At 41.7% G+C, this 23,475-nt stretch overlaps 3 protein-coding genes and 1 long non-coding RNA gene across 8 annotated transcripts; 3 read left to right on the top strand and 1 right to left on the bottom strand.

Annotated features, from left to right (window-relative positions):
• The first annotated feature begins 1,800 nt into the window (after window positions 1–1,800).
• prph2la (peripherin 2-like a) lies at window positions 1,801–3,988 on the top strand. The gene is made up of 3 exons (XM_061300559.1): window positions 1,801–2,381; window positions 2,465–2,711; window positions 2,812–3,988. Exons 1-3 carry the CDS (start codon window positions 1,801–1,803, stop codon window positions 3,082–3,084), a joined length of 1,101 nt encoding a protein of 366 aa, XP_061156543.1. The 3' UTR covers window positions 3,085–3,988.
• Window positions 3,688–17,515, bottom strand: ubr1 (ubiquitin protein ligase E3 component n-recognin 1). 4 transcript variants are annotated; one of them, XM_061300557.1, is made up of 47 exons: window positions 17,143–17,514; window positions 16,229–16,481; window positions 15,686–15,771; window positions 15,386–15,496; window positions 14,302–14,429; window positions 14,053–14,191; window positions 13,674–13,736; window positions 13,431–13,554; window positions 13,238–13,345; window positions 13,062–13,150; window positions 12,897–12,995; window positions 12,614–12,771; window positions 12,436–12,535; window positions 12,223–12,351; window positions 11,962–12,142; window positions 11,833–11,885; window positions 11,573–11,683; window positions 11,392–11,457; window positions 10,991–11,092; window positions 10,856–10,919; window positions 10,661–10,785; window positions 10,546–10,598; window positions 10,350–10,452; window positions 10,224–10,272; window positions 9,991–10,145; window positions 9,808–9,907; window positions 9,624–9,727; window positions 9,461–9,541; window positions 9,208–9,389; window positions 8,924–9,129; window positions 8,734–8,827; window positions 8,293–8,445; window positions 8,111–8,211; window positions 7,945–8,041; window positions 7,712–7,860; window positions 7,577–7,632; window positions 7,397–7,493; window positions 7,248–7,315; window positions 6,770–6,917; window positions 6,485–6,572; window positions 6,006–6,142; window positions 5,746–5,854; window positions 5,615–5,671; window positions 5,464–5,541; window positions 5,218–5,388; window positions 5,040–5,141; window positions 3,688–4,848 (listed from the first exon to the last, which is right to left on the bottom strand). In XM_061300557.1, exons 1-47 carry the CDS (start codon window positions 17,185–17,187, stop codon window positions 4,707–4,709), a joined length of 5,214 nt encoding a protein of 1,737 aa, XP_061156541.1. In that variant the 5' UTR covers window positions 17,188–17,514; the 3' UTR covers window positions 3,688–4,706. The 4 variants fall into 4 exon arrangements, with proteins under 4 accessions (XP_061156541.1, XP_061156540.1, XP_061156539.1 ...); XM_061300556.1 differs by having other exon boundaries at window positions 8,734–8,833; window positions 17,143–17,513; XM_061300555.1 differs by having other exon boundaries at window positions 9,991–10,272; window positions 17,143–17,515.
• Window positions 17,516–18,395: 880 nt separating this feature from the next.
• On the top strand, window positions 18,396–23,190 carry atxn3 (ataxin 3). Of its 2 annotated transcripts, XM_061300560.1 has the most exons (12): window positions 18,396–18,506; window positions 19,426–19,447; window positions 20,163–20,327; window positions 20,398–20,442; window positions 20,520–20,605; window positions 20,694–20,760; window positions 20,822–20,909; window positions 20,982–21,111; window positions 21,200–21,363; window positions 21,460–21,586; window positions 21,706–21,761; window positions 21,844–23,190. In XM_061300560.1, exons 1-12 carry the CDS (start codon window positions 18,454–18,456, stop codon window positions 21,888–21,890), a joined length of 1,050 nt encoding a protein of 349 aa, XP_061156544.1. In that variant the 5' UTR covers window positions 18,396–18,453; the 3' UTR covers window positions 21,891–23,190. The 2 variants fall into 2 exon arrangements, with proteins under 2 accessions (XP_061156544.1, XP_061156545.1); XM_061300561.1 differs by lacking the exon at window positions 18,396–18,506 and having other exon boundaries at window positions 19,424–19,447.
• LOC133168891 (uncharacterized) lies at window positions 18,514–19,150 on the top strand. Its single transcript, XR_009718328.1, has 2 exons — window positions 18,514–18,792; window positions 18,860–19,150. It is a non-coding gene; the product is annotated as an uncharacterized LOC133168891 (long non-coding RNA).
• Window positions 23,191–23,475: the final 285 nt, after the last annotated feature.

Raw genomic sequence — 23,475 nt, 5'->3', positions numbered from 1 at the left:
GCCTGCTGTTTTTTGCTCGGACTTTCAGCAGGCGTGGGAGGGAGGTTACCCCGATTTACAGCCTAAATTTAATGGTTCCGAAAAAAGTTCCGAGCATGCACTCCGCCGAGTTCAGGTCCGTGTGGGAAAGCACCCGGCATGGTGATCAGCTTTGGCTGTCGCGAAGGGTTTGTCCCTGCATCTCCGGGTGCCCCACAGGGCAAGGCAACTGAACAGATTAATCTGAGCAAGGGCAACACCGCCGAACCTTATAATGGTCCGGTTTGGGAGCCTAAACTCAAACATTTTAACCGCAAAACAATCTCACAACGGAAGCCTTTGCGGGGCTGGCACCAAGTAGCTTGAAGTAGCTACGAGCGCGTCCATTGCCTGCATTGCTTCAAATTACACGCTCCGTTTCTCAGTTTCCACAACATAAAAGGACCGTGTTTTGTTTTAAACGAGCCAAATTCGACAATTTTTTTAGGTTAACAGTTTTTTTTAATGGCGGGTCTAACTCGTTATCCACAGCAACCACGTGGCATCGTTTCGGGCTTTGGTTTTCCATCCACAGTATCTATCGCATGAAGTAATGACATGTATTTTTCTTTATTTTAAACGGGACTGTAGTGTGTGAAATTCTTGAGTATCCGCTGTTTTACCTGATGTGGTTGAGTCCAATTTGTACCTGGATGAGTGTAAAATAAAGCTGCAAAAAGAACGAGGCAAATCTGGTTGGCTGAGTGGTGTTATTAAAATAGAAGAAAACACTACAAGGTTTTAATTTATTCTAGTGGAAGGCACAGTTATTTGGGGACAATGATAGCTGTTAGTTAAGAGGCCACAATATCTGGGAAAAAACTTTGTAAGTTATACAATACAGCACAAGTATCAAACTCAAGGCCCAGATACGGCCCGCCACATCATTTTATGTGGCCCGCGAAGACAAATTGTGCATCAAATTTGTGTCTAGAATTACAAATTGTCTTCACTTTTAAAAATATGTTATTTTATATTTGGCCAGTTTTTACTTGTCTGATTTGAAAATGAGTTATTTGTCAGTTTGTTTTGTAGCTTATATTGTATATAATATGAGGTGCTCATACATTTATTTGGGTTGACAGTCATAATGGCCCTCCGAAAGAAGCTATGACGACAAAGCGGCCTGCCCAAAAAATTAGTTTGACACCCCTGATTTAGGGGACAAAAATACTACAATAGAATGTGCATGCACACAAACACTACACACATCCCAGTCATTACTTTCCCCAGAGCTAGGACAGTCAAAATTGCACAGGTAGCAGAAGGTAGGTGCAAATCCCTGTCAGAGCAGGGTTGAATAATGATTAAAGGGGATTAGGAGGAGGGTCATTGCTTGGCTACTAGTCCTTGTGGCTGCCTTTAAACAACATGTCTGTTTACTACTACTATTACAATTCCTTGCTTCATTTGAGCAAGCCTGGAAGACAAGAAGAAAAAGATGATGGAAAAATTGCTTGAGCCTCTCCATTAATCGCTAAGGTTACGGTAAGTGGACATGACAACCGGCAGCTTATCACTCGATGTTTTTTTTTTGAAACAACTCATCCTACTGTAAGGTGCTTTGTCGTTCCTAAAGTATAGAGTGCTTTAGTATTTGGTAATGTTGGTATTCAGAGCATGTATATACGTATATGTACAATATATATGTCTAATATATAAAATGCTCAATGAATAGCGTGAACACAAGCAGGCTAAGCTGCTTATGAAGGGACCCTTCCCACCTTCTCTTCCTGACTTACTACCTTAATCCATCCACAGGAAAAACAGGAGTTATAAACAATGGCTGTTTTGAAAGTGACCTTTACCAAGACCAAGAGGGACAAACTAGCTCAGGTCCTTTGGATCCTAAATTGGATCTCAGTGGTGACAGGCGTGATCCTCTTCAGCCTGGGCCTCTTCCTAAAGGTGGAGCTCAACAAGCGGTGGGAGCTGATGGCCGACACGGACATTCAGTACGTCCCTAACATGCTCATATCTGTCGGCCTCATTGCCTGTGCCATTAACTTCCTGGGCGGGAAGATCTGCTATGACTGCGTCGACACGGCCAAGTTCCTCCGCTGGAAGCTAATCATGCTGCCCTACATTGTATGTACCTTCTTCTTCACCTTCTGCGTGCTGGTGGGGGCTCTCATGTGCTACACCATGCACTGGGAGCTGGATGAGTCCCTGAGAGAAGGCCTGAGCAAGGCCATGAAGTACTACAAGGACACGGACACACCGGGACGATGCTTCCTGAAGCGTGCCGTGGACATGCTACAGATAGAGTTCCAGTGCTGCGGCAACAAGGCTTACACAGACTGGTCCCGAATCCAATGGATCAGCAACCGCTACCTGGACATGTCTCACAAAGATGTGGCTGAGTAAGTAACCAAGCTAACATTAAGCACCCCAGTGCAGCTACAGGACACTGAACCTCGGATCTCACCCTGTTTCATGTACATAGTCGCCTGAGGAGCAACGTGGAAGGCAAGTACCTGATGGACGGCGTCCCCTTCAGCTGTTGCAACATCAACTCCCCGCGGCCGTGCATCCAGCAGCAGGTTAGCAACAACTCGGCCCACTTCAACTATGACCACCAAACAGAGCAGCTCAACCTGTGGACCAAAGGGTGTCACCAGGCTCTCTTGGACCACTACAGCGGCATCGTGCAGTCCATCGGCCTCACTGTCCTCATCACTTGGCTCTTTGAGGTCAGTTTTGAATCATCCAAGACGTCATAAATAAAATGGGATCCTCTTGTTTGCTCAACCATCTTGGATTGCAATTAATGACCCTCTTGTGTTGTTTTAGCTGTCAGTGTTGACAGGCGTGCGTTACCTCCAGACATCCTTAGAGAACATGTTGAGACTTGGAGACCCCGAGTGCGATTCGGACGGCTGGCTGCTGGAGAACAGCTTCATTGAAACAGCTCGAAGTAACCTGAACATCATCAAGACCCTCAGTAAAAATAACCACGTGGATACCGCCAACAACGGGGACCCCAACATCAACGTACCCTCCACTTCCAAAGCTCACTATGGGCCGGACAGCGTGCCTCCAAAGCAAATACCTGTAACCAGCTGACCAGCAAGTTTTTAATAGTCTGAGCTGTGGAAGATACCATGTTGGCAAGAAAGATGAGGTGCTCATATTTAGCATCACATCCGTTCAACGTTTTTTTGGGGTGGACAATTCAGATTATGCGACCATTTTCCAACACACTGACTCAATCAAAAGCCTTTTTAATACAGGGTAAAAACATTCTGCCTCTGACACTTAAGGGGTTACAGTTCATTGTGGCTGTGGATGCTGTGGCCTTGCCTTGCCTTAGAATTCACTAAACACGCCATGAAAAGGAACATTTATCTGGGTATGCTCTAATGTTTGAGTCATAAAACATTTTACTGTACCATGGAGGATGGTTATGTACTGCTTAAAGAAACTGTGATGCCTTTTTTTAATTTCATTGTATCGGTATCAAGTTTACATCCACCCAGCATCCAATTAAACGGAACTGAACTTTTTAGGGTATAGAATGGCTGTAAGGACAAAAGTAATTAATTCTAGTGCAAGAACTTGCCTCGACCAACTCAGAATTCAAACTTGATTAATCAACAACCATGTAACTCTACAATAAATCACATTTGCTTATGTACTGTACATATATGTTAAAATAGTAGACATTGATTAGATAGACTTGTGATTTTATTACTATGTTGTGCTATCAAACAGCACAAACATTAAACCCCCTTTTTCCAAAGGGGAACATACAATAAATGAGTGTTCCAATAAACTGAAATCATTTTTGTTTGCTCGAAGCAGTGTTAAAAAGTGGCTTTGTTAATCAGGGGAGGATTACATTCAGACATTATTGTGTCAACAATGCATCAAATAATATTCACAGTGCTTCACTTATACTTGTGTTACGGACTCATTCTAAAATTTAATCGATTCATTTTTTCCTCATGGAAAGTCAACAGACAATACTCCTTCATAATGTAAAAAGTTTTTAAAATGTTTTTTTGCAAATGTATTTAAAAAAATTAAAAACTAAATCAAATGTACATCAATACTTTTAATTTTCAATTTGAATAAATTAGCAAAAAAACGTCATGGTATGTCGTGTGTGTAATTTTGAGGACAAAAAAATTCTATTTGGGATTAAGTTGTAACATACAAAGTGGGAAAAGTGAAGCGCTGTCAATACTTCTTACATGCACTGTAAGTTTGACTTGATAAATGATTTGTAATCGTGAATCTCCAGAGAACCGTAGTTAAAATTTGGAAGGAAAAAAAAAAAAAGATAAGGAAATCAGGTAGTTTTCTTGTCAGATGCTACGCTATTGAGATATTCCAAACATTATTTAACTGACATCGCAACGTGATGGTGATGGTGTGTGGATCTAATGTTCTGTCTGAGTCTCTATCGACAGGAGGGTATTTGCATTCTCAGCGATGACAAATTAAAACAAGGCTAATGCGCTCTGTTCTCCGACCACACACCCTTCATTTTTTGTCTTCTTTCTGTCCTTTTCTTCTTTGTCTGGTGCTTTCTCTCTCTAATCTCTCTCTGAGCTCCAGCAGGAGGCCGGGGCTTCCAAGGAAGCGTCTAATGCGCGTGCGCAAGACATATACGCACATCGGGGGTGGGAGTTGGGGAGTCAGCTCTGATGGCTTTGCTCTGCTCTGACCAACTGGCTCCAACATCACAACATTTGCCAATCAAAAGCAAACAACTGGTTGACCAGCTCCAGACTGCGAGCGATCTCCTCCAGTATGCAATGCTGCTGCCACATCTGCTTCAATTTCCTGTAACGCTCCGGACAAAGGTGTAGTGGATTGCCCCTCCTTGGAAACACAAATAACAACCATTGATTAGCATATCTAAGACAAGATATCTGATATGCTTAGCAAGCCCAAAATTAACACTCAAGTGAAGCTCGATGGACCCATTTCTGAGTGAGTGAGCTCCTCTGACCCATTTTTATGCAAAGATTCATTTACAAAATGACCAACCCAACTGCAATAGAGATTCGTACCCGAGATGAGGATCAGTCTCGCCGTAGTCATCCAAATAGGGAGCTGGATATGTGCTTCCTCTGGTTTTACTGGCCATCAGTACAATTTCACACTCTCTTATCCTGTCAGCGGGTACAAATGATATTAGGAAACAAAACTGGGTGAAGCACTAAGAAATATTTGGGTCTTGAAACAGACCTGAGGAACATGCCCACTCCTGCGCCACAGGTGGCCGCATGCGCAGTGCAGGCGCCCACATCTTCTCCATCCAGCTGACTGAGGCAGCAGGAGCTCTGAGAGCACAGCATAGCGCCACAGAATAGGCACAAAGTAGGATGCTTCCTCTCGTCATCTGCCGACTTGGGACATCTGAGGGCAAGCACAGGAGATGAGAAGCAGAAGATCAAACTTTCCCTTGGAATGAAGGCGGTCTGCTACGCATACTGAAAATGGCTGGCTTGATTGAGCAGAGCGCTGTAGTCGTCTGGGAGGTCGATCAGTTGATTTCTCCTCCTCGGGTATCTGTAGAGCAAGAACTTACTGACTGAACAGGTGGATCGTGGTGTGACTCTAATTTAAAGAGCAAATCAACTACCTGACTGTTTGAGTTTTGCCTCTCAGACTTTTGGTTATTGCTGGGCTGGTGCACCACCTTAAAGCGAAAACAAGTTTGCCGAGTCATTTATATTGAAAATCAAAATATTATTGCGAACATTAACCACCCACCTATGCAGCAGTGGCGCCACAGTGTCTCTGTGTTCCTGGAAGAGCTGGAAGACATTTGAGGGCAGTGCCAAGTAGCTGCAGACTGCCTCCATTTGACTTTGAGAAGAAACTGCAATAGACACAAAATGTCAACATGGATTATTCATTATATTATAACAAAGTGGGTTTCTCTTACAAATATCCAGACATATGATTTCAATCATACACACAGCTTAACTCCTCTACAGAGGACAAAAACAAATTGCTGGGTCTCTACCCACCAGAAGCACAAAAAAGCTCCTCCGGAGGACGAACCCCTGTGAGACAGCTGAAAAAGAGAGCAGTACAGCGGAGAAAAGACTTGATTCCCGCCTTCACTCTTTCGGCCACAAAGCTGCCACACACATCAGGAAGCAGTCTGGAAAGAAGAAAAAAATCAAAAATCAAAAATTCCGAGATCTATTAACTATTATTATTTGTTTTAACTTTGTGTCCTTTTTAACAAGCTATAAATTTGTAGTCCATCCACTTGCTTAAAAAAACAGTTTGAGCCACCTTACTCCTCCCACCTCTGCTTTGAATGTCAAGCCAAGCATGATAAAACTTAAATAATTATTAAATAAATTACTATTCTAAGCGCTTACGTAAATATAATATTTTGGATTTTGAACCTTATCAGGTATTTATGGATGCATGACAGAGTTCAGCCCTGGCTTTTTAGATTCAAACACACTCAAGAACAATAATTGTTTACATGTACCTTCCGGTGTGTTGTGATACAACGGCGTGTAGTTCGGCCGCTGCTTTCGCCTCCTCTGTTTCCTCGTCACCAACCACTACAGGGAGGTCTGTGCAAGAAATAATAATTAAAAAAAAAAAAAGAAGCTTAATTATACTATAACACCATTCAACTCATTGTGATGGGCGTGCAGAAAGGGATGGCCTTGTTGTTGCTATGCTAAAAGTATTTGGAATTCAGTTCAAGGCCACCTTCACAATGTTCCCACCATTCCATGTTGTGTGGTAATGTTTCCGTTGTGTTTACCTCTTGTGAGAAGGAGCACCTGCAGGACGTGAGCCATTGTGACCAGATGCAGGATGTGTAGGTGGTTGTAGGCTGAGCTGACAGCAGAGGGCTGCAAGTCTACAGCTTCCTCTTGGTACAGTGAGGGCAAAGACAACACTAAACCCACCTGGAAGGACACACGTTACAAAAACAGCTTTTAGTATATTTTGAATATTTATTTCATGTGAATAAAAAGATGCGATTGGTAAGCTGGAATGATTCCAAACTGATCATAATAGCTAATATTAGCATGTGTAGCTTTATACACAAGCATTTTAGGTTTATACTCAAACACGACACTCATCAATTTATAAAATAGACAATCACTAGATAGTAAAAACATTCTTGATTTGATTTACAGGGGTGATGCTTGGTTTTTCTCCTCACCAGAATTCTTAATTTTCAACTGGCACGGACACAATGGCAACTGAAATTTCTCCCACGGATGAACACTTACCAGAAGATGGAAGAAGTCGACTTCCAGAATAGAAGGTGTGTTCTTTCTGCTCGTGACCGGATGCAGAACTGGAATTTTCAGATCATTTCATAATGTAAAATAGGATGCAGAAAACGAATGAAAAATGCAAACATAGTAAAAAGATGTACCTGCAAAAATATCAGCAAAATGGTTTTGGATGACAGTCTGGGAGCTTTTAATTCTCTGTGTTGCAGAAAACTGAACAATCGCCTTCAGGCCAGCCAGCTACAAAAGAGTAGCATTTCACTTTTAATGCAACAAAAAACTTGAAATATTATTATACAAATGTAGTTGTGTTGCACACCAACCTGTCTATTTTGTAAAGATCCAAAGAGTGGCTTGTCCTCTTCCAGCAATATATTCTCTGTGAAGACAAAACATTCACATTGAGAACAGGATTGACGGTTAATATAAAAAAAGCATTTCAACAAAAAAAGTCACACCAATCGCCTGAATAGTGAAGGCACACGTGTTCCAGGCCATAAGGGGCACACGTGGGCACAGCTCATTAGGTGCCGTCTGAAGTCCGACTCTATGGACCGTGGTGGCGCACACAGCCAGCATCTCGGCTATACTGTCTGAGAACTTCCTCCTAAAACCAAACAGTTACGAAAAAAATCTTTCAGGATCACAGTTTAAAAGAAGAGGAAAGATACAGAAAAAAAGGATTCCTCACGGTTCTTGTACGCCATAACTCAATATGGCCCGAAAATCCGGTTGACCATCGCCACACAACACGGCATCGCTGTCATTAGTGCATTCCATGTCGCAATCTGCAGGAAAGCGGGAGGAATTTTAATCTGGTGTCTCAATACTTTTGTCCATATGAATTGTCTTCTCACCATTTTCCTGCAGGATGGACTTGAGTCCTTTAATCCTAGCCTCAAGAATATGGAGCCAGCGAGTCAGGGTCAAATGTTGACCGATTATCTCCGCATTTTCACTGCAAAGACAAACAAAATGTAAACATTGAAATAATACAGATGTGAAGCTTGTACTAACAGAGCATGTGGAGCGGACTCACTAGTTGAATACGAGTGGCTCCAGGGGGACGAGGGGGATAACGGTGTTGCATAGCGACTTGCACAGAGGACACAAGTACTCCCCATTCTCAAGGTCGATAATTAGTTCAGCATGGAGGCGGTTCCTGGTTGTGTTCTGGACCGCTTCAAAATATCTAGTTAAAAAAAAAGAAAAAATTGGAACACAGTTAAATAAAACCACAGAGGAGGGCGTGCTCTTTACTAAAGATTGGCATTTGACTAGATTTCCTTAACTAGAAATTTAGAGTTTAATTAGAGTTCAATTAAATGATGTTGTGATTAATATTTACAGTGAATGACCTTCAACTTTAATTTCAGAGCACTTTAAAAACAATAGTCAAACGCCATAGAATAAGAAAAAGTCACGAGAATCAACAACTAATAATTATGCCTATCTCTACACTCATCAATGGCTTACTTACTTCTGCCAACATGTGGCGTGCATGACGTGTCCACAGCTGCCCGTGTGGGTGCCAACAGCCAGTTCAGGAGGCATGTACAATGGGTAGACAGTTTCTGTTTCTTCAAAAAAAAGCACACGCAAAAGGGCTTTAAGATGCATGCCTCTTCTTGTATACACATTTTTTGTCTTGTGAGTGAATGGCTGCTGACCGTCGCCACTGTTGGTGGGCATCTTTCCTCTACACTGCGTCAACACTGTGGATCTCTGCACACACGCAGTCAGTACCATGGCTGGAGCCCGGGATGCCACTTCCTGCTCCTCCTGACAGAGAATGCAGGTCAGCACCTCCCTCTCTGTGGGGGTGGACCCTCGATGAGGCCCCACGGCGACGCACAGCTCCTTGTGTTCCATTGGACTGCCGGAAATATGACTATTACAAACTGAATTGATGGAATTGCAACTTGAAGAATGTTTTTGAAGCAGAGCTCCTCACCTTTCTGTCGGTGTAAAAGGCTCTCCCTGTGTGCCGCTCTCTGGCATGTTGTCATAAAGCATCTTGTTGGACTCAATGAAATTTTTCTGCATGGCTGACATCTGGGCCATAATTTTCTGTCGGTGAAGTTTGGCTGCTTCGGCCTTTCTTTTGCGCTCAGCTTTTTCTTTGTCCTGAACAGTCTGTAGCACCAAATTTGATAAGAGACACTGATAAGAGGGAATATGTAAATGACGTTGCAGTAGTTAGATACCTCTTCAGGCTTGCTCGTTTCCACACTCATGGAAGTTGTTGGATTGGATTTGTCTCTGAGGCACTTGATAATCTCAAACATCTAGCGACGGACACCAACACAAAATAATGAAGGCAACTAAAAGACGATTGTTAATGCAGACTAGCTGGTGAAGTAAACTAACCTGTAGTAACCACGTGATCATGTCTTTTTGGGCTTCAAGCGAGCGAACGCCCTTAATTTTTCCGAGCAAGAGAAAGAGAGACTTGCTGTGTTCCAATCCGACTCCTGGAAGACAAAAATCACACATTGCAGAGAAAAGACGAAACTCCTTTCCGTTTTGCACGTCTGGGAAGGAGCTGACTTACTTCGAGCCTTCAGGCTGAAATCAAAGGTCACTTCCTCTGAAGCGCTGTCCTCCAGCTGGCTTTTTTCTTCAAGCAAAGCCTGCCCAATAAGGTGCAGGGCCTGTGGGATACAGGAGAAATGTTTCAAACGTAATTAAAATAATAAACCTAGCAAATGGCTTCCTCAGCCTTTAGTTGTCTTACCCGCTGGATCATGATTTCCGTCCAGTGAGTGGATTTTTCCTCAGCTGCCCTCTGCAGCACACGTCTGAGGATGTGGATGAAAATGTCACAGCAGAGGAGGCGTACGACACTGGAGAAGGCCGGACAGAAGGGAGGCGGAACTGGAGGATGCAGAGCTGAGCACAAACAGACAGAAAGGCAACCTTCAGTACAAATAATAGGCGAGAGAGCTTGTGCAGGTGACACACGGTCACCTTTATCGGCGCCCTCGCGAACACGTCTCTTCTTTTGTGACTCTTCAGCCTACGAAAGAATAGAGAATAAGAGAGAATGATATCAACCAAAGTCATCTTCAAAGAAGTATTAATGAGACGTGTTACCTTGCTGTGCTGTGACCTTGAATAATGGTAGAAGAATGGGTTGAATTGGACCAAATACTCCCTTTTCACCTCATACAATCCATGTCCTGAAAGTCCTGGTTTCCTATATTCAAAAGGGAAAAAATTAAAACATGCTGAAAATACCCTGAGGAAAAAAATATATATATCACTTGTTGATTTGAAGTTAGTTACATACTTGAATGTGGCAACTTTGTTGATTACAGACTCGAGACCTGTTTCGTGGCTTTCCTGCAAAGAATGTGATGTTTAATTGTCGCATATTACCTTTATTGTATGATAATGCGGCCTACATTCTCCGGCAGGCCTTTGACCAGGCCACTGTGTGCCATGGGTTCAATGCACAGCAGGTGGATGACCTCCCTCATTGTCACGTCCTCTTTGGTCACGTTACTGACACCGGGGACGTATCGCTCACCTGCAATTATGTTGGTTAGCCTCATGGTTAAGCATCACCTCAACTATTATGAGCCAAAAAGTTGCATTACCAACTATGATGATGAGGAGATACAGCATCTCTTCCGTCAGTTGATTCCACTGCAACAATTCATTCTGCAAATGTAGCCACATTAATACAGACAGTTGAGAGTTGCACCTGATGTTGACTTTGAAGCCTTACTTACATGATCTCTGCTGGAACAACTTCCATTGAAGAAATTAAAGAGCTCAAATCTTAGTAAGAGCAGCATGAGAAAATGGTTGGCGTCCATTTTGGAAGCAGCTATCTGCAAAGGGTTTGGCAAGTTATTTTCAAAATGGCTTAAATCAATCATCACTGAGATGCAGAAGGGAACGTGCAGACTTGAGAACCTTTTATAGGCCTAGTAAAATTGATCATTGGTTAAAACGCATTTTAACATTGCAGTGTGAAGTGAGAGAATAAAATTCATAATAATAATTTTATTACAACAGAAAAAATAATTAATCTTAACACCGTATGACAATTGTAGACTGAAGTGTCGCCTTATGGTCCCACCATATAACATGTGTTAAAAAAAAAAAACAATAGCACAAATGAACCAACCTGAAGCATAAGGATGTCTTTATCATACATTTCGTCTCTGCATTTCACATCTTGATAATAGTAAACCTAATCATAGGAGAAAAACAGGCAACTCAATAAGTAGTGTCAATTATTTTAGACCTTCAAGAACTACAAAAATGTGTGGGGAAAAAAAATAATAAAAACCAAAAATAAATCACACCTGGCTGACCAAAGACAGTCCATTCCTGCGCCACATTTCAGCTGATACCTGTGCAGCCAGCACTACACAACGCAGAGGAAGCTCAGCCAGGCTGCAAAAGTCAGAGCTATCCTGCCATAAAGCGAGAAAACATCAACTGTAACAACAGACGCATCCGAGGAAACTACAATTTAATCTAAAACTTCCAGACCTACTTTTTTCCCTACATAGTGTTTTAAAAATCAATGAATAACAAAATCAATCAGCACCTTCCAACTTACTTTGTCAAAGAGTTGATCACATAACCCGTTCTTGCAGTTAAGAACATATAAGCCTAGGGACCACAGAAGATGCATACATTTATGTCAAATATACACCGAAAGAATCAGACTCAAAAGGTTATCGTCCACCTGCAAGCAGCCTGGAGAGGGGTAGATGTATGCTGACAGGCTCCTGAGACACTTTATAGGGCCGAACGTGGATGATCTGTTTGCACATGTAGTGGTCAGCTGCTTCCCTGCGGAATGGTTGATTGTTGCATTGGAGCAAGACTTTGTGGCAATCTCTAAAGGCTTCCAGCAGAATCGTATCCTGTGGTGATTAAAAAAAAAAAAAAAAAGATGCTTAAGAGTATAGTAGGAGATGGTAGGACACAATAGACAGCAGCTCACATCTGAGGAGCACCAGTCCTGAAACATAGCCAGAATGTGGCGGAGCTGGATCTGAAGCGTAAAGCCGGCTTCCCACTCGGGCTCCACAGCGATGTGTTGACCAAATTGACGCTCAACCTCTTCCATACCCTATGAACAAGGGTCAACATTTAAAAACAAAAAAAATCAACATTCAATCTTGATACATACACAACAGATGTGATAATAAATTACCTGCATGCATTTGAGAAGACCTAGAAAGGCATTGAAGCCCTCTAAGAACTGTTTCCGAAGCTTAGAATTCCACACGGATGGTTTACTGATCAGAATATACCTAAGAGAGAGGTTACAACTCAGGTCAGAACAGACATGAAACAAACATGTCGCTAAAACTGCTACCGGGTCAAACTACCTGAGGTCATGGAAAATGACCTGGATGCGGGAGAACTTGTCGGAGTTGTATCCCAGGAAGAAGAAGCGATTGTTAACATCCAAATGCTCCAGCAACAGCGCCATGACTGTATTAACTATCCTTGTGATGACGCTTGTTTCTTCAATTAGGTACCTTGCCTGTTGGACGAAAAGAAATACAAAGAGCAGATTAACTTTTTCAGGACAGATTTATTTTTTTTATTTTATTTTTTTAAATAATTCATTAGCCTCTTCATGATGTCACTGTTACAAAGTGCACTCACCAGCGTGGGCACAGTGAAGATCTGAACAGACATCGCAGTAATAGAAATACTCCTTTCATGATCATCTTCGATGAAGTTATTCTGCAGATCCTTATACAACTGAAAAGACCACATATTTGTTATAACACTAAAAATATGCCAACATTTGGTTCAAAACAATTTTACCTTTGTGAACTCGATTGCATATAGCCTCTTGGATTCTGTCTCCATTAGTATGCTACAGAATATCAGCTCATGTACAATCTTGCGTGCTCCTTTAAGAAATAATAACAAATATCACATAAGTGTATGAAATCACAAAATATGAAGCTGCGTGACTGTGAAATGTCAGCGATACCTGCCTTTGTACAGTTTGGAATCAAGCAACATGAGCCTACTGATGCAGCAGAGGCCGGTCTGCTCTGTACTGGGCTCCAATGCCACTCTGCAGAAAGCCTGTCTGAAGCCCACTGCACACAAGATAAGAGTCACATGACGTGCAATGAAGCGCTGTTGCTGTCTGACACTGAAGTAAAAGTGCATGCGTGGCAGTACCCGAATGACTGATGATCTTCTGAAACCAGGAGCCGAGACGCAGGGCGAATGTTTGGTGAGCCACGACGGTCGACTGCAGGACTTCCACACGCAGCGGCTGCAGGGAAATGTGCTCCGAGTTGTACTGCAAAACAAACATAAAATGTAAAAGCATTGATTGGGGAAAATAAAAATACATCTTTACCATATTTGAAAACCTGTACAAATATTGATATGTACAATTCGTCTATGTGAAGTTTTTACCTTGATGAGGTCTTTAGCATGCTGACATGACGCAAGACTTCCTCTCTTTACTGTCCGCCGGCCCTGTACAGTGTAATTAAATCATACTTGCATTAAAAGGAATAATGAGACAGTGATATTGCAAAGCTGTTGATGAAAATGTCACATAGCCTGGAAATAATGTGACATAAAACAGACATACAGTGGAGAGAATAAGTCTACACACCCCGTTCAAATATATAATGATATAACATTTTAAAGGAACAGTATTTTAAAAAAAGAATATATATATATATAAAGTGGTTGTACAATAACTGGGGATGTGGCTGGGTTGAGGATTAACCAATCACGTTCAAACCAGGGGTGTGTAGACTTTTTGGGGTTTTTACATCCACTGTACCTCCTTGTCAATAAGTGCCGTGTGATTCTGCGCTTCAGCCTGATCACAGTTGACAGACCGCTGCAGGGTGTAGATCACATGGTCGTATGAATGGTGCTCGTCGTTGTACAGTACACAGAAGTATGTGTTGTCTTTTTCCCTGCACACACGATGACATACTCTGTTAGGATGGCGACAAGCTCGGTTGAAGCTGCTGATTTGTATACACAACATATGCAGTCTGTGTGTGTGGGATGAAGTGGGCCGTACTCGGGTTTGAGTGGGGCTAAAAGCTGACGGTCTTCCGCCCAGTCGAGGAAGTCTGTGAAGTAGTTCAGCAACACCCTGAAGAGCATCTCACTCCGCTCACACAATTCTGGCTCCAATGTACTCTCATCCTAGAAAACACAATTTAAAGTCAAATGTGAGCACCCCAAGATACGACTCTAAAAATACCAGTTTACGATGGACCTCCGTTTCTATGGCGACGATGTAAGAAGACAACAAACTCTCACGCTGCAGGCAAACTAGCTTGCTAGACACGATTCAAAACCTTGAGTTGACCTGAACAACGTACGTCATAGGCCAAGGACCCCCTGTGCTATTTTACATAAGTAATTGCCTGGATTCATTTCCTGCGTGACTAGCAGCAAGTTTACTCTTTGAATATTTTGTTTAATGGAAAAGAAAAATCTGTCTCTGTGACATTGCTGGTAAGTCTCACGAGAGGAAACATTCCTGTGGGAAGCTAAATATCTAATACAACATTTAGCACACAAGTCAAACAAACATCCAGCTTGCCACTGTGTGAGAACAAGCACTGGAATCCATATTGTAAACACAATGAAAAGATGAGTGGGTTTCCTCTGCTGCATGTGGAAAACAGTCGAGCATTTTGGTTTTAAAAGCAAAGGTTTCATTATGTAAGACGATGAGCTAAATTGATGCTGGCCATGCCTCCTGATTATGGAGGCACCTGTTATTTACGGAAACAGGCGCAGAGTAGTCAAGGTTACGAGATCTTGACAAAGGCAATCAGATACACAGGCCTGACAAACAGCAGCTTGGACCATTTAGCAAAATAAAAGGGAAGGGAGAAAAAGAAAAAAGAAAACAGCCATTGTTACCAAACATATTCCTGCACAGATTAGGAAATTCTAAGAGTTGTTTTACCCCAATGATACAATATTTCATTCATTTTATCAAACAAGTCAGTTTTCATGATTGAAGTTTTACATAAGCAAAATAATAGGTATAAGTATAATATAAATAAGCATTCTGGGATTCCGCGAGATAGAAAAAGCCAAGTATGTCCCTTCCGACGTGCTTCTTTCCGCTTTGTTATGTAACACACCGTTTCCATGGCAGTGGCTGCCTCCGGGTCGTGTTTGGAGCAATACGGGCCAATCTTCCAGGCTTCCACATCTCCACAGTCACAGAACCCGCCACCAGATGAAGCATGCATCTGAGGAAAAATAGCAAACACTTTACATGTGATTGTGTAACAGAGACACGAACCAATTCTCCCGAGCTGACGAAAAATAGTTTGTTGCATTATTTGCAGTGTGTGTAAAAAAGAAATTGTGTTTATCAAATGTTTACAATCTTCTGTGGAAGAAAAGTGCAGAAAGTTGCAGTCAACATTTGCACCCACCTTATAACGATGACTTTTGTGCACGCTCTCTTGAAAGCAGTCCATGCACAGCACACATGTGGGATCTATTGCACAATCCCTGCAAGGTGTTGAAAAACATTTCGTCATTGATAAGCCTTTTTAGATTGTACAGTTAACATTTTATTTAATTTTTAAAAATGTTTGTACTCAAGTAACAACAGTGCATATCACACTTTCATACTCACAATTCACATTAAATCTGACAAGCATGAGAAGAACATACAAACTGGGAGAGCCAAGACTGCTGAACTGGGAAACCGATGTGCTAACCACAAGCTCAACATGCTAATAAAATGTGAAAAACTCATACTTTAACTGAGACCAACAGTCACCAAAAACCATTGGGCTGATGTACAACTACAAATCCAATACATACCTGTGGGTTACAAATATTGCTTGATGGTATGATATATGGTATATTCTGATTGCCACTGTGATCAATATTATTTACATCTATGTTGTTGGGAAAACCTTCCCAGTAAAGTCTAACACCGACTGAGGGATCATTTCAGCACCTGCAAGAGTAAACAGTTTCTCCTTCTTTGAAGACGCGTCCGCAGAGCTGGGAAGACGAACTGCCCTGCTTGAGCTTATTGACACCTTCATCGGGATCTTCACCAAACAGGAAGTACTCTAGTGGATGGAGGAGGAGTCTCTGCATTTGCTCCTCTTCCTCCTGAGGCTTGTATTCCTCCTTGTGACAAAAGATCCGAGGCACACATTTCCTCAGGTAGCCATACAGGGACAGCTTTAGATCGGCGGACGCCTGCCATTCCTGCGAAGCAACACAATTTGAAAATTAATTAAAAGTTGAAAATAAATGTGAATGTTGCTTCCTTACACAAATCTTAATCCTGTGTTGTAGTTAATGGAAATTTGTATTTATGGAGCTTTTCACAGAGATGAAAGCAAAGTGTGTAAACCTTTGAGATTTTAGAAATGAAAAATATGTATCTCGGCTCAATAAAGGTTAGGAAACACTTGTCTAGTGAGTCAATTTGGCAATTGTTTAGAAGGGATGAAACTGCATATATATTTCACTTTCGGAGTGAGTCAATTTAGCAATTGTTTACAAGTGCTGTGAAACTGCATAGATTTCACTTTCGGATCAAGTCGCGGGCTTTTCTTTCATCAAACTGACTAAATTAATCAAGACAGCACCCTGCAGGAAAATTAAACGGCACTAAGTATTTATAGTGACAACTCAACATTAATCAACTCTTGAGAAAAATGTAAGGCACTGCAGAGATGTTTTTAAGCGTGAATGCACAAGCTAAATACCGCTGCTCGCCACACGTATGGGTAGAACGTGATTTCATCGCGTTATACGTGCACACTGAGCGAGGTAACAAACACATTTAAGCCAGTCACTTTCCCGTCAAATAGCCGTGCACGGTGGCACGGTGTCAGTTGTGAAAGCTTGCTGAATCCCATACCTTTATGAGCTCCGGCTCGTCAAAAGGTTTTTCAGGCTCCGCCATATTCTATTTGCCGTAAAGTAGACGGAGAAGGTGTCGTTAATGTTGCATTCCAGAAATGTGGGAATTCGGATTGGTCAGCAATGGCACCCATAGATATGCACAACCACTAGTCCGGTCTTTCGGCAGTTCAGAACGTGAAGATCACGCCGCCATCTTTAACCGGGAGACCCAGACTCTCCAATTTACTTGCATTTATGCGTTCGGAAATTAATGGGAGTGAAGTGCTGCCTCCTCGAACACACACAACTGCACGGGCGTGAATTTCCGAACGCGCCCTATGGTTGCCTACTCAAAAATCGTTCGAGGCGGATGTAAACAACAAAGATGGCGGATCGCATTAGTTGTCTTTTGTTTTGCTCCTAAATTTTGACCTCAAGCAAACCCGCCTTCATAATTTGATTTTATTATATAAATTACTAATCACCTAAAACATCTCACTGAATGACTTCAACAACGCGCCATATCCTCACGCAGTCCATACAAATTATGTTGTGTGAGGTGAGGTTATGTCAAATAAATAAATCACCAAATTGTAATCATAAATACAGAAACGAATATGAAAGTAATATACATAAATATAATACATGTGTATAATAATATTTTGGGGTTTTTTACACTACATTAGTGGAGCTCGTGTATTGTGCGTCATCGTTGCGTCATCGTCGGTGTATTCGCCATTGTGAACGGCACGGGTCTTTTGTTTACAATGTACAGTTTGATAATGCCTGCAATAAATACAAAATACTGTCAGAAAAACTACCCAACTACGTAGTGCAAGCATTCAGAGGTGAGGACATTCCATTCCAAGATTGTGCACAAACCAACCGGACTCCTAACGTTGTTGCGCAACATAAATAATACCACAACCACTAGTTGCACATTCTGTGTTTATTTTTATTTGTATCCAATGCAGATTTGTTATAAAGAGCCATTTTCATTTTTTTAATTGTTCCTGCCTTTTTTTCTAAACGTTTGAATGTGTTTTAGAAACAAGGATAGGTTGAAGTTGGAAAAACATACTTTAGTGTTGATTGTAAACAGTATTGCAAGAATTGTGCAAGAATAATGCACGTGATATGTTTGTAGGCACATGTAAACTTGAAAATGTGTATGTGGGGGTCAAGTGGGTGATTAAGTGTAGTTGAGTGTTATACGTCAGTGTACGTTTAAATTAATGTCACTGTTTTTGAACGCTGTCAAAAAATAACAAATTCGGTCGTGGAGATACGCGTGTCTAAACGAATCCGCTAGTTGGCGCTGCTCGTTATGTCTGTTGTGACGAGCGGGGTCAGAGTTGAATGTTTGACAGGGAGAGCCATTCATTGATTCATTGAAAGGTAGAAAGCAGAGGGAAGAGTCCCTTGTCAGCTCCTTCACTTCCCGGACGTTGAAGGGATGCTACCAAGCCGCGGTTAAAATGTCGGAAAAAAGTCGGTACCGATACCGCGGTCGGCAGTTTCACCATTCAGTCTGTAAACACTGCGTCAATACTGCTCTTGAAACTTTCCTCTGACTGGGCTGTGATACATGATTCGGGTAGGCGGTTCCAGCTATTAACTACACGGGTAGAGAGAGTAGCGTCGCCATGGATGCGTAACCTCCTCGGTTTGTATAGCTTCAAACTGTGACCACGTGTCGAAGTATCATTATTTAAGATGAAATACTCCCTCAGGTCTTCACCAAGTTCGCCTCGGAGAATGCGCCGGGTATATATCAAATCTCCTCGGTGACGACGGTAGGCCAGAGAGAAGAGATTCAACTGTTCCAGTCGATCTTCGTAGGAAAGCTGGTGAAGTTTTGCGACTGTTTTCGTACCGCGACGTTGAACACGCTCCAGCATATCGGTTTCGTACTTGGTCAATGGGAATACTGCAGGCAGTCCGTACTCAAGAATGGGACGCACGTGAGAAATAAACAGGGGTCTGAAAATCGCAGGAGTCATACGGGCAAACGACCGTCGGATGGATCCAAACATCCTGGTGGCAGCGGTGACCTTCTTCGTGGTGTCAAGACTAGTCTTTAGGTCTGACGACACTATGACACCAAGGTCCTTCTCACTTGTGGTGTTTTTAAGGAGATATCCTCCAATATGGTACGCCCTGAGTGGATTCTGAGTTCCCATGGAGAGCACTGAACATTTGGCATGGTTTACTGGAAGCAGCCATTTTTCTGTCCAACAATGGAGCCTATCTAACACGTCTTGGAAACGGTCAGCATCCTCGACGCTAGTAACTCCATGGATGCCATATTTCACGAGAAAGTAAGTTAAACGCGCAAATTACCACTCTGAACGCCACTTAAGTACCTCATGTCTCCATTAAAGCTTGAGCCATGTTGCAGTGATCTGCGCTGTTTAGTCAAGCGTTTAAGCGGTTACTGTTTGGCAGTATTGTTTCCTTATTAGCTATGTTGCTAAAGTTGCTACGGGTAATCGTGAAAACTTTATTTACAGTAAGAACCCAGGAAGCGTAGTCAAGGAGCTAAAATCGCTAAACGGCGTGGTTTCTTCAAGTAGTTTACTTGATAAACAAATGACCCAGTGTAGCTACCTGGAATGACAAACCTGGAACGCTAAAAGCAACAATGTGGGTCAATAATGTTCTGATCTCCTGGAGAATTTGTAAATGTGTTCCCTTACAAAGAATTAACACAGATTTTTTTTATATATATATATTTGCTCAGTCATTGAGGTGAGATGCAGGATATCGGTAAAAATGCGTACAGAAGATAAAGCTATGTATTTTATCCGAAAACAAAACATCACTTAGCACTTGGAACAGAAAGCCATTAATCATGTTTCTGTTCATTGATTCCGTAATACAGTTAAGATGCTCTGTCCCCTTTGCAGAAAAACATTCCCAAAACATCACATTTACACATTTTTAACTTGAAAAGAAAGCCAGATAAATGTATAATATTTTCCAATGTTAAAAACAAAGTCGATGATTGCGCTATAATTGATCTTTAATGTGCAGCAAGAGGGCTCTCTCTGTGCCCAGCACTGCCTCAACAACTTGCTGCAGGGTGAGTACTTCACCCCCGTGGATCTCTCCTCTATTGCACATCAGCTGGACGAAGAGGAGAGGATGAGGATGGCAGAGGGAGGAATGGGTAGTGATGAGTACAGGACCTTTTTACAGGTAGGAGCAGTTGGAATGTTAATGTATTTGTTTACATCCTCATATTAACACATGCTGTGTTTGTTTTCAGCAACCATCTGGTAACATGGATGACAGTGGGTTCTTTTCAATACAAGTGAGTGAGCTCCAAAGATGGACTTTTATGTAAACATTGTAATTGATTACTAACATGTTTGTGGGATGTCACCATAGGTTATTAGCAATGCTCTTAGAGTTTTGGGACTGGACCTTATCCTCTTCAACAGCCGGGAATACCAGAGCCTGATGATAAATCCCATGTATGTTTTCTCGCTCAAGCTTGTTTGGGATCATAATCCAGACTGCTAAATGTATGACCACATTAAGTCTTCTCTCTGTTTGTTTCAGAAATGAAAAAGCCTTTATATGCAATTACAAGGAGCACTGGTTTACTATTCGAAAACTCGGACAACAGGTACATACATATAAATGTCACATAGTAATATATGAAACTAATATTTGGTTTATCGTTTCAGTGGTTTAACTTGAATTCCCTTTTGACTGGACCAGAGTTGATCTCGGACACATATTTAGCCCTTTTTCTTGCACAGCTGCAGCAAGAAGGTAATGTAATAGCCGAATAGATTTATAGAATTAAAGACTGTGTAAGGCAATAATAAACATGACCATGTGCAGGTTATTCCATATTTGTGGTCCGAGGAAATCTCCCAGAATGTGAGGCAGAGCAGATTCTTGGGATCATGAGAGTGCAACAACAGCAACGGCCAAAACTTATTGGCGAGGCCCAAGCTCAGATGAGCGCACGGTACGTACAGGATGGATAATTTAGCATATTTTTGCTTGGAAAAAATAACAGTTAGGGTTGATTTTTTAAATTTTTGTTGTATTTGCAGCGGGTCGGCAACACTGGGCCAGACGGACATGAACGTTGGTGTGGAGAGTGAAGTTGTGGATGAAGATGAGGAGTTAAGGACAGCTCTCGCACTCAGCAGACAAAACATTGACGTAGAAGATGAGGAAGCGGATCTCCGCAGAGCCATTCAGCTCAGCATGCAAGGTCAAAATCTGATACTGTATTTTCCAAGGCAATATCGCCCAGCCAAGAATTTGCAGGTATGTTTTAATACGTGTTGTTTCTCTATTGAACTTATAGGGGCTACTTCAGATTCTGGTGGTGGACATGCGAGAGTGGACAGCAGGCCTGCAGAAGAACTACGAGTCCACAATGAGACACTCACAGCTGATGAGCTGAGGATGAGGCGGCAGGCCTACTTTGACCAGTGGGTACAGCACTGATACAATTCATGTGAATCATTGAAGATACATTATTAATAACACTTATAAATAAAAAAAAGGTCTCAAATATGAATGATTCTTAATCACACACTTGATTCTTTAGGCAACAGCCCACTCGCCAGTCGAACATTCCTCAACAAGCTAGCACAACATCAATAGGTAACGTAAGCACGATGCAGATGGTCACAATCTTGAGCAATAGCTGAAGATTCATTCCTGTTCTTCGCTTGCCTTTCTCCAGAGAACAGCTGCACGGAAGCGGACCAACAACAAAAGCCTAGTCTGTGACAGTGGATAACAACATCTGCTTTTGTTGAAAAGCTGCCTGGGCCTGTAACCCCTCCCAATTCAGGGGTCGCTTTGCTCCTTCCGCTGGTCTACCTTTTAACGCCTTTTGCGAACATGTGAACATTGAGGAGACGGATCCGTGTTTGCCTGTCGTTTTGTTGGCGGGCATGAGGAAGCAAGAGGAAAAAGGCCGCTGACGATCTGGTGTTGCTTCCACTAAGACTACAAAGAAGCTGAACTGATGATGCAGTGAAACAAGTTTGCCTTTTTTTTTTTTTTTTTTTTTTTTTTTTTTTTAAAAACCATGGCGCCTTCTATTTCTACTGTATGTTATTTCCTAATGTTTTCTCTGCAAGAGATAGATATAGGAATTGTTGTATTCAAAATGTTGTTTATGGTGAAAGGTGAATTCATAGCGCTTGTCCACTGTCAAGTTGTACAAGTACTCCTGCGTTTTGTGTCGGGCCACGCCAGTCTATTGTTTAACTCATTTATTGTGGGTACCAGGAAACAACAAAAACTTTTTTTTTTTTTTTTCTTGCATAACATGATGCATCATTGTACTTTTGAGTTGATAAGGTAAACGAGCAACACTTTTTTGTTGCTGTGCCTTGCTTACTGTTGATTAGGAATCAGTAACTCATATCATTGTACAATGTAGAGTCAATCTATTTTGGATCGAGAAAACATTAACTGTGGAGTCACTTTTGAAATGATGCATAATAATTTCCCGTTAGTCAACGACAACATGTACATACAGTACTTAAAAAGGGATAATGTAATCTGCATGTGATAAATGAATCGTCATTATTCCATCAGGACTCGTAACATTCTCAGAATCTGGGGTGATGAACGGAGGATTTCTATTTTGACACGTCCCCTTTAAAACGGTTTGCTGTTTATTTGCACTGCGTTTAAAAATGATGTGTTTCTGCCACTGTTTGATTAATGGCCTTCCAAATTTAATAGCCAAGTTTTGTAAAATGAATCCAAAGAACACATTATAGCATTAACCATCATTGTATTATGGTTTATTGTTCACATTTCCAGCAATGCTTAATTAAATGTTTTTTTCATGTGGAATTTGAAATAATGTGCAGTGTGACCTCAGGGGAGATTCCATCTCTGCTGTCATTTTTGCCCCCTTTTTTGCTTGATTTAAAATGTACAGGTAAGCATGCAAATGCTGGATTAAGCACTAGTTTGACTTGCTAGCACTAACTCATCATTTTGTCATGTTTTTATTCCATAATGCTCACATTCTGGTGTTGTTTCAGGATTAAAGAAACATTTACCAGGCTTTGGTTGTTTTATCAAACTTTTATTCGTAGCACACCACCATGGATGGACGGATGGACACCCGATTCGCTCTCACGATACAATGTGGCAAAGCAATTATGCTAGCAGGCCATTGATATTTTCAAATCAATATGTCTCCAACTTTGCTAATAAACTGAGCATTATTGTCTTTGTAAAAGTTTGAACAACTCTACTGTGATTCTAATTTAAAACCCTCACTAGTATCAAAGTCAAAAGTCAAAGTCTGTTTTATTGTCAATTTCTTCACATGCCAAGACACACAAAG

Source organism: Syngnathus typhle, linkage group LG16 (assembly GCF_033458585.1).
Source record: "Syngnathus typhle isolate RoL2023-S1 ecotype Sweden linkage group LG16, RoL_Styp_1.0, whole genome shotgun sequence".
NCBI lineage: Eukaryota > Metazoa > Chordata > Actinopteri > Syngnathiformes > Syngnathidae > Syngnathus > Syngnathus typhle.
Note: the sequence above shows the minus strand (reverse complement) of the source record. Positions and strands in the feature narration are given on the sequence as shown.